Genomic DNA, 13,000 nt, shown 5'->3' with positions numbered 1-13,000 from the left:
ATAAGGCCCGAAATAATTTTTACCAAGGGCCGGGATTCCATCGGATCCACCTTATCCAGATTAGGGCTAAGATTAAGAAATATCAACATATTACGGGTCATTACAAAAATTTTACCAGAATGAGTCCAGCAGATTTTGAGCATGTAATTAATTGATCGGACCTAAGATAAAGAGAAGAAATACAAATTTTCCAAGAGCATTGAAAACAAACTAGCAGTGACACTAAGATTCTTGACTACTGGCGATTCTTTCACTAAGTGTACAGTACATATCTAAACAAATCATCAACACTATCGTCCCGGAAGTGTGTTAGTTGATCATCGAAGGATTAAAAGAGTACATATATCTAGGTAAAACAATGTTTATTTTATAAAATATGATACATAAAATCAGATCTTCTATATTTATATCTGAGTAATCGTCCTATCGTAAGTTTTCATCTTTTCTATTTATATAATCCAAATATGAGCTCAGTTCTACAACTTGGTCATTTTTCATCTCATTTGCTACCGTTTTCAGTTTGCCAAAAGCCTCCATAAGCAAATGTAATTTTGGATCTGCTTTATTTTTAGATGGCTCATCTGCTAAGTTTATGGTCTAATTGCTTTCTTCGTTGTCCACCGTTCTGAAAATAGTAAAAATATTTTTTTCAGATTCCGAAAAAATGAAGAAGAATGCGTTAAAGTTAGCGATGAATTTATATTTATAATTCCCTCAAAAAATAGGTACAATAGATGGAAATCAAAGTGATGTTTTCCAATATATTTAATTACATTATAGAATATGTTTTATTAAATCTTACAGAAATCTCGACATAGAGGAGTTTGCAAAATGCAATTGAACTTTTTTTTTTTCTTATACATTTGATTTTCCGGTGCCAGCACCGATATTCTGAGATCTAAAATTCCCAGCATCGCAATCCCGGTGCTGAATTAACCTTCCAGGAGATTGGAAGCACTAGTAAATACGTATCATAAAAAAATAGTGAATGTAAAAATATTGTTTTAAATAAATACCTTTTCCCATTCCGGTAGATTTTTTGTTTTCATTTTCTCTCTTCTGTATTAAATTAAATTATTTATCATTTTTTGTATGCAAATAGCATCACTTTCATTTAAAACCACAGTTATATGTCCATGAATCTTCTTTTGAGTGCTTTTTGTAATAATGTTAGTCTTTGGAGTTCCATTATACTTTGCAATTCGTATCAACAACAAGCATTTCTCTTCGTTCCAATCCATCACTGAGCAAATAAAACGGTTTCAACATTTGGGAAGGGCTTACCGCTTTAAAAAACGTCCATGAATCAACTAAGAGCCTGCTTCAATTCGTCGCAAAAACGTCGGATTGCTGGGAGCTGATCTTGCCGGCTCGGAGCGCACTCACGAACCAATAAATAAGGCGACCACACTAGTTATTGTATCCACTCGGCTACAGTTACAGCTCGCAAGTGAGTACCCAGCTTCAGATTCATATATCAACATACATATAATAGATGTTTAGTGTTAATATTTAGGGTACCAGGAAGTAAACCATTATTTGAAAAAAATTGCAATAAAATCGAACGTTTTGATTTTAATTTATGGTTTAATCTATATAATTATTGCCTGTATACTTCAGCTGTTATTGTTGTCACCCGGTTTTAATAATTCGAAGTGGATGATCCCATAAATATCCCACCATACACACAACTGGACCTTGCATAATGTCAATCCTCTTTTCGGTATCTGTATCGGTGTTTGATTTTTCGAAAGCCATTGGTGTTTTGTTTCTCATGTTGTCGTAGCAGACCCATTTTTCGTCTCCTGTTACAACTTGATGCAAAAAAGGGCGCTTCTTTGTCAACCAGGGAGAGTTTGTGCGGCATCCAAACACCTGCTCTATTAATTTTTCCGATCTTTTTCAATTAAAATTGCACTGATGACCATGAAGCTCCAAGTGTCTGGCTTAATTCTTCAATGGTTAGACATGGATTAGATTCAACTAGTGTTTTTAATTCATCTTCATCAAACATTGGACGTCTTTCGCTTCGAGGGAGCTCCTGCAGGCTCCGATCACCCGATTTGAATTTTCGAAACCAAGATTGACATCTATTCACTGTAAGGACATCGCCATAAACTTGGTTGATGGCTTTGGTTGCGTTCAATCTTTTCAAAAAACAACAACATGGTGGCATATGTTCGTCGTCGATTTCGGGCTTGGACATTTTTACCTTTTAAAAAAAATATATTTTATGCTCAAAATATAAAGACAACAAGCAGCTCTACAAAGAAAATAAGTCACCAAGATGTTTCTTCGACCACGGATGGAAGCAGACAGATTCAAAGTTGCCTCTTTGAAAATAATGGCGAATTTTCTAGCACCCCTATTATGTATGAATCTTAATAAGGTATTAATTTGTAAAGAGAACTGCAAATATTTTGATAGTAGTTGAAATCTTAAGAGAATTCTTGCTTACAGTATGACGTATCGAATGTTTCATAAGGACATTCTTGCTAAGGTTTTTCTCTAGAGTGGCGACTCACATGTCTCTTAAGGTTAGATTTATCAGCAAATGCATTTGAACAAATATCACATTCGAACGGTTTCTTTCCAGAGTGGATTTTCATATGTCTCGCAAGGTAAAATCTATTAGTAAATAATTTTAAACAAACCTTACATTTGTGTAGCTGTTCTCCAGTGTGAATGACCTTGTGTACACTGAGGTCATATTTTAAAATGAATGATTTTAAACAAAGATCGCATTTGAACGGTTTTGCCCCGGAGTGGCATCTCATATGTATCATAAGGTCATGTTTTCGAGCGAATGATTTTGAACAAATGTCACATTTGTGTGGCTTTACCCCCGTGTGAATACTCATGTGTACAGCGAGGGAAGATTTTCTTGTGAATGATTTTAAACACACATCACACTTATATAAGTTGTCCCTATTGTGAGACTTCACATGCCTTGAAAGTAGAGATTGAAAAGAGAATGATTTTGAACAAATGTCACATTGGTATGGCTTTGCCACGGTGTGAATATGCATGTGTGCATTCAGGTATTTTTTCCTGTTGAACGACTTTGAGCAAATGTTGCAATTATGCTTCTTATCTAGGGTTTTTCGTAATTTGAATTTGTCTGCTGGAGTGTTAACGGCATCCATCATTTCAGTTGAAGAAATTTTCCCTCGATGTATCTAAAAAATAAAACTAACTTTATACAATTTTAATTATGAATTGTGTGAATGTGATTTTTTCATTGAATTATATTTATTTATTTTATTCAATCAATCAATCTATGTACACTCGTCATTACTAGTCACCGGAGCCTGAGGGGGCCGTGTATTGTTCAAAAGTTGTAAATGCATTGTTAAAGGTTTGCCGAACAATGGATAGCACTGTGACTATCCTACCTCTAGTCATTACAGATCACTCCAACGCGACGAGTGTACTATATAGATCAAGAAACACACCAAATTATATACATAATTCGAAATTATACACGACATCTATGGTCAAACATAGCAAAGTGAATTTACAAACATCGTATACAATACGATCAACCAATATTTATACAACAATACGAATTTTTATACAATAATCATCCACAGAGACATCTATGGAGAGAAACCCGGCGAACCTTGAGGTATAACATAATTACTCAAGATTTTCGAGAGAAATAGGCAGGGAAAGCCAAGTTTGCAGGAACCGTTTCAATGAAAAATCAAAATAATTGAATTGGAAACGACCGACCTGGTCACAAACCAAGGTCTGGCCGGCAGCAACCAGTGTTACTCGAACTCGTAACCACACTGATCATAACAAGGTATGCTAACTACTAGTCCATGCTGCTGCTTTATATGTTATATGCATAGAAGTAGAATGCATAGAATCGCTCTCAGCCTCCAAAAATGTTGCTACAAAAACTCTGCGCGGCAGAGTTTGTTCATTGTTTGCTAAGCTTCGGCTCTCTCTCTCTTGTCTCTCTTCTGACTTTCCGTCTCTCTCTTCGATGGCTCGCTTTTAGACGATACTTTTGTTAACCGTTTGCCCGCGGCCGTCTTCTATGGAAGCTTTGGGCGACAAGTCTGTAGCGCGGCTGTCTTCCATAGAATATCTGAACTTTGCACGGGATTTTGAGTCTTATATGCGCCTATTTCAACTGTTTTAAGGTTCAAAATTCGTTGAATATATTACTGAGAGTTGAATGCCATCTATTCAATTTGCTTAAAATTCATATATACCAGTCAAAATTAATTTTTTGTGGAACCATACTGAAACCTCACTTATGTGACGTCATGTCTTCATACAATTATGAAGAATGATTATTTGACAATGAATCCAAAACTACGAGATATATTATGTATTTTATTATTTAAAATAATAATTTATGTGTTAATTAACATATCTGGTTACTTGAGTAAATATTAAAATCTGTATTTAAGGTCGAAAACTCGATTGCCAAATTCGCGAAAAAGGTGCCGCGTACAGGACTTGTTCGCTATATTTATTACCGCGGGCAAAGAGTTAATAATGACCATTTTATGCAATCTACTTCTATGGTTATATGATTTGCTTAGAATCGTTCCGAGGCACTCGAATCCCATTTACTTACGTCGCCATCGTCTGATGAACTAGAAATGTTGGCTGGCAAATCAGCACCCAGCTCATCGTCCCAATTCAAATCTTCCAGCAAAACTTCCTCTGGCTTGACTTTCAAACACTTGTCTAATTCCATCCGCGACGTTGTGTCACTCCGAAAACAAGCGTTTCGAAAGCTGTCGAGCAATTCCAGATTGTTGACACACGAAAGGCATATCGTATCTGGCAGCTTGTCGTCTTTCACAACCTGTAAATGAGAAAGTGAGTGACGATTGCAAGGACTGACAGGATAGCAAAGCAATAACTGACCCGAAGTCGACAGCCGGTCCAAATGCACTGCACCAAATTCGATTGATGAGGATCGCCATGGATGGAGACGAAAGTCTCCGGTGAGGCAGAACACAGGCAAAGTCTGCACTCCATCGCTACTTCGATAGCAGAAGCACTAACGTCTCGAGAAAGGAGAAAAGATAGTGGACAGTGGCCATCGGGTAGCATATATTCAAACTTGATTCCATTTTGCACAAAGGGAAGTTCACAATCAATAAAAATGTCAAACGTCAAACCGAAATAATGCATGGAAGTGTGTATGTGAACCATAGATATACAATGTAGAATAATATAATAAAGCATTAGATACAAATTTTCCTGAAGAAAATGTCGCCACTAACTGAGGGGCGCAGGGGGTTTAACTAGCGGGATTTAACTAGTAATGAAATAATTTGTATATAAAATTATTATTTTGAACAAAAACACCAATATTTTTTTTTACTACCGCCATCTATGTATAAAATTAATGACTACCAACTGTCACCGAGATTAAAAATCTTCGGACCTGAAACGCTTCTTATACGATTTTTTATCTCTATCGTAATGGCGGAGGCTCCATTTACTTATAATGATGTCCAAAATGAGCAATATGGTAAAGTGTGAAAACGATCGGATAAGAGGCAAACTTTTTCCTGAATTGTAATCGTAAGTGAAGCGTAAAAGAGGTGTGTAATAATAAAGGAGGTATGTAATAATAACAAGAAGCTACACGCCAAATTTGAAATTGATATATACATATGAGAGTTAAAACTATAAATATTTATATATTAGAGATAACGAGAACCAATAGAGCAAATTTCTTAAAATATAGAGTGAATTATAGGCGTTTAAACAAATAAAAACTTATATCGCCATATCAAGGCGAACAGGTTGGAAGATACGGGACGAACGCTTATTAAACGTCAGGGAGATTTACTTTCCGCGTGTTTAAAACGCGTTGTATACGATATTTTATCTCCAACGTAATGGCAGACGATACATTAACGTGTATTGATGACCAAAATGAGCAATATGGCAAAGTATGAAAACGATCGGATAAGAGATAAAAATGACCACTGACACGAAAGCCATGTGAAACGTAAAGGAGGTATGTAATGAAACGTAAAGGAGGTATGTAATAATAAAAAGGAAGGAATTGTGAGGTTTTTTTATGTTTTACTCGGAAAATTTTGAACCGACATTTCATATCTAGAATTAATAAACTTAAGAGGGCTGTACACCCGAAACCTTAATTTTGTTGCCGTTCCTTTCTTCGATATATATATTGAATGAATGCATATATTGAGTGAATGCGACAATATATATCAATATATATACTGAGTGAATGCGACAGTTGCGCTTCGACCAAATAATTCGTATTTTCAATCGACAAAATCGAGGTTTCGTATTCTCCAATTTTCTCCTCCGAAACTGGACCAATTTTTAAAATAGTTTCATTATCGGTATGAGAAAGATATTTTCTATGCACCTGTGCGCGTATTTTGTTTAAAACCGACCGTTAAATAAGCACGCTGGACTCTTTTCGTGGGTGTAAAAAAGAGGCGATTTTATAGATGTTTGGCGGCTCCTAGCTCCTATAAAAAATAACTAAACAAAAAAATTAAAGCATAAATGCATGCCAATGGTGGATATCCATAGCATATTAAAAAATAATTTGTCTAGTGCCATAATTGAGGAAGGGAGAAGTCTAATACGTTTGTATGGACAAGGCGCTGGTGTCCAGCCCTCTTAATGCCTTAACTTAAACTTATAAGTTATATATAAAATTTCGTAAACACCCGTTAACCGGAAGTGACAGATGACCAAATGACGTCCCTGGTGGTTTCCATCTGCCCTTCTTGAAAAATCACCTCACAAAACTAGCCTATAGGGATTTGTAAATATATGTAATTTAACAATTTTATGAATATGTGAAAAAATAATATCCCGAAGAAATAAATGGAATATCTTCATAATTAAAGTAAAACTTTCGTTTGGCGTGTTTTTTATTTTACATACATTTTTTTATCTTTAATTTATACCAGGAAGGCCTAACAGGTAAACCCAATGTGCCTCCATGGTCTGAAATATTGTACATTTGATACAAATATTACTAGTATTATACAAAGTACATAAATACATATCAATTAACATCCACAGAGACATTTATGGTCAAATTTGTAAATTTGCAGTATTTTATGCAATTCAGTGAAATTCGAGATTGCTGAAAACTGGAGATGTTGCGAGAAAATTGGTAAGGTTGCCAAATTTTTTGAACTGTTTCAATGAATACCAGATAAATTGGCAAACTCTGATAGGAAACGATCGACTTGGAGTCACAAATTCATGGTCTGGCCAGCAGAAACCGGTGGCATTTCAACCCGTGACCACTCTGTTCAAAGCTTTATATGCTAATCACTAGTCTATTCTGCTAGTTATTAAATTAAATTTTTAATTTATTTGTACATTAAAGATCGTGTATGAAAGGTTTATATATACATTTTCATCCGAATAATATTAAAAATTTAATATTTATTCAGAAACAATAAATAAATAAAAAAAAATCAACATCACTATCTCGACATATTGGTCTTAAACTATCATAATTTGCAAAACAAAACAGCATTTTTTGAATAAAAAAGTTTGATAATCACCGATTTGTTTATGTAGCTACCAGAAATCAGCGGCCAAATAGGTTTTTCTCCACAAAAAATGGTTCACTATTTTCAACCCTTTTTTTTCTCTTGCTTTGTTTGACAATAGTAATTGACAATGGTGAACCATTTTTTGTGGGTAAAAGCAACTTGGCCGCCGACTCTGGTAGTTACATTAAGAAGACAGTTTGAGAATATATTTGAGAATATAATTTCCTAGGAAAGTATTTTTTTTTAATTTATTCAATATAGTAAATATAGCTTAAAGGCATATGTATATTCTAATAATATAAATAATTTAATGAATGAATGTAATAAAGTCTCAAAAAGATTTATATAATTAGCGTGTATTCTATAATTTAAAGAATTAAGAAACTTTTCACTACACAATGCCTGAAGCGATATATGATACATACTCATACTCAATCTCTATCAGGTTTCAAGCTCAGGTATGTCTTGCAAAAATTTACTAGGCGGATGTTTTCAATTTCACAATGGATTTCTATAAATTCGAAATGTGAAATTTGTCACATTCGTTACAAGAATATCCATCGTAATTATTCGATGATCATTCGAACGAAGTCGCCAGACAGAAGAAGTTGTATTATAGAACATCACTGTAGAAAATATGGAACGTTTGGTGAGTGACCATTAATTTTTACATAATTCTGGTATTAATTATGAATCTGTATATACTCATTCTATGTTTATACTAATTTGTAGATCATCATACTGGCATATTGCCTCATTATAGCAACGACCGTTCAATATACTTTTGGTGAAGAAATTGAGCGATCCAATCGAAATGCTAGAAGTTTTGGAATAATGGATAAACTCAAATCATTCACGGACTTCAGTTTCTTTGGCAACACTAAAAAGGACGTTTTGCCAGTCAACCCAGCGCCTTTATATCCCATTTGGAAAATACACAAATACAATGGAGTACATTTGAAACCAGTGCCACTATCGTCAATTCCATACGCAAAAGTTTCTATAGCTACGCCGTCTACCTCAGCTCCTACAAAGAGCCAAGTTCTTCCTTCGCTGGAACAAGTGAAGTTAATATTGGGAACTACAAGCGACACTGAAACTATAAATGCTCTGAAAGAGCTTGCTTCGACCCGAAATGGTCTTGAAATGATAGCTGGATTCATCAAAGCGAATATTGCCAACGCCAATTTGGATTCTGAGACGATGTCGGAAGAAATTGACGCTGCTATAGATCAATTTAGCACATTGACTGAAAGCAAAACTCAGCATTCATCAGTTGATTTCTTAACGCAAAGGGGAAGTGAAAAACATATTCCTGTGCATCAAAAGATTTTCAATTCAATTCAAATGGGAGCTAGTCAAATTAAATCTAAATTGCCATTCCAAGTACCATTAAATAATTACGGCCCACCTAATGTATACGGACCACCTAATAATCCACCGTTTGAAACATACTCTGTTCCAAAAATGCCAATAATTGAACCATCTTCTGATTTTTCAACAATGCTGGCCAAAGGCAATAAGGTACCCGAAACACCAATTCCTATTAAAATGTATGGAGCTCCTACGATTTCAGACGCTGGTAAAAGTGTAACTGAATCAGCTCTAATTCCCTATACGAAGTATGGCGTACCTATGATTCCATACTACGAAATACAGAAGCACGAAGAGAGTCTACCCAATATTGCAGCACCTGAACCTACAACGCATAAGTATACTCCAGATCTCCTAGGACACACTGATGGACAAATATCAGCTCATAAATACATCACCCCATCTCCAATTTACTCACTCGCTTCAAGATCACAAATCACCAATCAAGAGCTACCCATACTCGAAATACCTTCAGCTTCATCGGAAGAAATCAAGCCGATATTCCACGAGACAACCTCATCCAAAAAGAAACACATTGTTCCTGCCAAAGAGTACGATCCTCCTAAAAAAGTTGGACTTAAACCCATAGTGGTCGTTGAAGGTGATTTTCACGATGGTGTATTCAAGCCTTCTATGGATGTTTCGAACGAAAAATACGGTTTACCCATAGGTAATGATCAAAGCAATAATTTTGCAAGTGCAACGATTCCCATGCCTGTTAAACCAAAAATTATTTACGGGGAGCCAAAACCTGAAAAGATTCCTTCAAGCGCTGAAAGAACAATGGAGCAGTTTATTCCATTCCCAATATTACCTGAACTTCCTTCTCTGCCAGAAGCAGAAAATCTTCCAGAATTCCAATCCCTTCCCCACTTTGGAAAACCAGTATTTTCATTTTCATCTGGTCCCATTTCGTATACTAGCAATACTAAAGTATTGAAACCCGTTCAAAACCAACGTCGAGTCTTTCAAACTAAATTTGAACAGCCTGGATTTTCGTATTCCCAATTGAGTAAAATTCCTTTGGATGAAGGTGTACATTTGGAGCGTACACCGGGGCAAGTGTCTTCGTTTGGCGAACCTGTTCCAGCTTATGTATTCGATGACGAAAAAGAATCAGCGCCAAGTGAAAACAAACCAGTTTCCGTTAAATCCAGTATCAAAGTGGGAAGCAAAAAAGAAACCACAAATAATAAAATTGATATCAGTATTTATAATAATCCTGCCAGAAGGCGCTGGATACCCAAAAACAGGCGAGATGAATAGAGTAGTTATAAATTCATGATTACTAAAATTATGTTACACACTTACAATATTTATTTAAAATACGTTTATTTATTTATTAATCTGAAAATATATTATTTATTTTAATTAGTATACAAATAAAGCAAATTAAATTTATATCAATCATTTCATTTTATCATAATACATATTCCTACATATCATATAATGCTGTTTACGTTCATAGACATAATGATTAACAACAATCATCGTGTTAAACAAATGTTTTCCTTTTTTTGTTATTATTATGTCATCGATCATAAAATGTATGTTTTGTTTAAAAAAAATCGAATGTGACCAACCCATGACTTTATCTATGTATTTGAGAAATATAAGAAGTATAAAAAACAAAATTTGATAATGACGCACACATTTTTTATAAATCATGAAAACGTCATTTTCAGTCGTCATCATCGATCAGTGAATTTTCATGTGCATCGTAAAGTAAGACTTACAAGTAAACGACTTCGAACATTGTTCACAATGACACAGTTTCTCCGTGGAATGATGATTTAAAAGAATATATTTTACAGGTATACGGCTTTTCTCCAGTATGAGTTTTCATTTGTGCCGTCAAGAAAAACTTATAATTGAATCATTTTAAACATTTTTCGCATTGGTAAGGTTTTTTAAAAGAGTGAATTATCACGTGTCTCAAAAGGTTGCATATATTACTGTATGATCTCAAGCAGAGATTTAAGAAAAAGTCATTTTAATCTCAAATTTTAAACAAAAACGGGTGAAAATTACGTGAAAAAAGCAAAATAAAATGCGAGATTTCATATTTTTCAGCCTTTGAGTATGGGATTTTTTTACGTTCAAAAATTCGGTCAACTTTATACTCGTGAGCTTTTGCGATTTGGGAGCTTTTAAAGAAGATAACTTTCATAATTGCAACAATGCCAATGATTAGCATGGTAACCCCAAACCCCCTAACTTGGACGTAACTTCCTGGGCGCTAACCCACCCCAGACGATTCTTCTTTGTCGAGCTTTCAAAGGACAAGGTCGAGCCAGCTCTCCCTGCCCCACGCAGTTCCATCCAGATCGTCACCTGAGGTAGTGGAGATCATATCTCCTGCCCCCGTCTCTTCTACGCAGCCTTCAAACCAAGTGCGGTTTAAGCTTTCATTGGTAGCCACAGCTCCTGAAAACTCCCGACATCGTCATACACAGCTGTTCGCCGAACAGCCAGAAGCATCTACGCTAGAAGAAGACCTGATCGCCAGCTAGTACAGCTGTGCTGCATTTAGACGACGAGCATACAATCAGGAGAACTCTTTTGACCCTACGACACATCCCAGGTCGGTCCACGGTTTACCTAACCACGCGATCCTGGAAGAACACCTGTTTTGCCCTCCGCGTTTTACTGAAGCCGTTTTAAGCGCGAAAAGATCGTCACAATTTGCATTTTGCATCTGGGAGAATACCTTTTTGTAATGATAGTGTTACGTACACTCGTATTAGGCCGAGTAAGTGCAATTGGATTAGGCCGAGTAGCATCCCAGAGACTGTGTGACTGTTATAATTGGTTTCGAGGATTATCTCCCCCGAATGCACTTAGCGGGGGTAGCGGTTCCGGTAGAGTTCTCAGAACCGACAGTGGTAGCGTGACAGCGGTTGTACGTGACCATAACAATAGGTAAACAAATCGGACGTCAAAGATGCCCTGAGAGACCTGCCCCTTATTTATTAAGGCGGTACTACGGAGCCCTGCCAGTGTGTGTATCTCCTTTATCACCAATAAATGCTGTGAAACAACTTTGGCCTTTTACTTGGATCCTCCACCCACCCCTACGCAACAATAGATTAACTTTTTATGTTGGTGGAACAAGGAAGTCCCAAAAAGAGCTTCGATTTGCTATATGCTAATCTTGTAACGTATATATATATATATATATATATATATATATATATATATATATATATATACGTTACAAGATATATATATATATATATATATATATATATATATATATATATATATATATATATATATATATATATTTATATATATATATATATATATATATATATATATATATATATATATATATATATATATATATATATATATATATATATATATACAGTAGCGGGCGATGAAAGGTGTCCACCCATAGAAAAGGGACAAAAGCTTGTGTACATTTTTTTTGCGTGTCAGATGTTCAGGTAAAAGACCTTTTTTTGTTGAAAAGGATCCTTATCTTTAGGTATTCAAACAGTTGACCACTGTTTTTCGAAGGATTAGCACGTTTTGAAGTGATTTTGTGTACGATATGTCGGGTGTAAAACAATTAACCGAAGCGAATAAAGCGATAATTCTAACTCTGGCTGAAGAAAAATTTAGTTCTCGCTACATCGCTCAGAAAGTAGGATGCAGTAAGACCTCTGTGCTTAATTGCATAAGAAAATATAAAAATTCAGCATCCCTAGAGAGGAAAAAAGGATCGGGAAAGCCCAGAAAGACCAACTCCGCCGAAGATAGACTTTTAAAAAGAATGTGTCTACAAAAACCGGTTCAAAAGTGCTGTGAAAATTAGATCGGAGTTTATAGCAGCTGGGGGAAAAGAAATCAGCGTCGAAGTTGTACGTCGTCGCCTTAAAGAATACAGTTTAGTTGCCAGGATACCGGCGAAAAAATCATTTTTGACCAAGAAAATGAGAATGCAACGACTGAATTGGGCCAAAAAATTTATTAATTGGACGGAAATGGACTGGAGGCGTGTTATCTTCTCGGAAGAAAGCAAAATTAATTTGTTTGGGTCCGATGGCATCCACTACATTCGACGAAGATCGGGCGAACGT

At 35.6% G+C, this 13,000-nt stretch overlaps 1 protein-coding gene across 2 annotated transcripts; it reads right to left on the bottom strand.

The window, feature by feature from the left end:
• Positions 1 to 344: 344 nt before the first annotated feature.
• Positions 345 to 5,167, bottom strand: LOC143921521 (uncharacterized). 2 transcript variants are annotated; one of them, XM_077444849.1, is made up of 5 exons: positions 4,894 to 5,167; positions 4,598 to 4,831; positions 2,655 to 3,179; positions 1,017 to 2,212; positions 345 to 625 (listed from the first exon to the last, which is right to left on the bottom strand). In XM_077444849.1, exons 1-4 carry the CDS (start codon positions 5,161 to 5,163, stop codon positions 1,907 to 1,909), a joined length of 1,335 nt encoding a protein of 444 aa, XP_077300975.1. In that variant the 5' UTR covers positions 5,164 to 5,167; the 3' UTR covers positions 345 to 625; positions 1,017 to 1,906. The 2 variants fall into 2 exon arrangements, with proteins under 2 accessions (XP_077300975.1, XP_077300976.1); XM_077444850.1 differs by having other exon boundaries at positions 2,660 to 3,179; positions 4,894 to 5,153.
• Positions 5,168 to 13,000: the final 7,833 nt, after the last annotated feature.

Source organism: Arctopsyche grandis, chromosome 13, assembly GCF_051622035.1.
Source record: "Arctopsyche grandis isolate Sample6627 chromosome 13, ASM5162203v2, whole genome shotgun sequence".
NCBI lineage: Eukaryota > Metazoa > Arthropoda > Insecta > Trichoptera > Hydropsychidae > Arctopsyche > Arctopsyche grandis.
The sequence above is the reverse complement of the archived record's forward strand: the minus strand, read 5'-3'. Positions and strand labels throughout refer to the sequence as shown.

What these genes read in the sequence shown, in the direction of transcription:
- LOC143921521 (XM_077444849.1), bottom strand. Translation starts at nt 5,163, where the DNA reads ATGCATTATTTCGGTTTGACGTTTGACATTTTTATTGATTGTGAACTT. An exon ending in GGACCGGCTGTCGACTTCGG is followed by an intron (nt 4,832 to 4,893) that starts GTCAGTTATTGC and finishes TCTCATTTACAG; the next exon opens with GTTGTGAAAGACGACAAGCT. An exon ending in GTTCATCAGACGATGGCGAC is followed by an intron (nt 3,180 to 4,597) that starts GTAAGTAAATGG and finishes TTTATTTTTTAG; the next exon opens with ATACATCGAGGGAAAATTTC.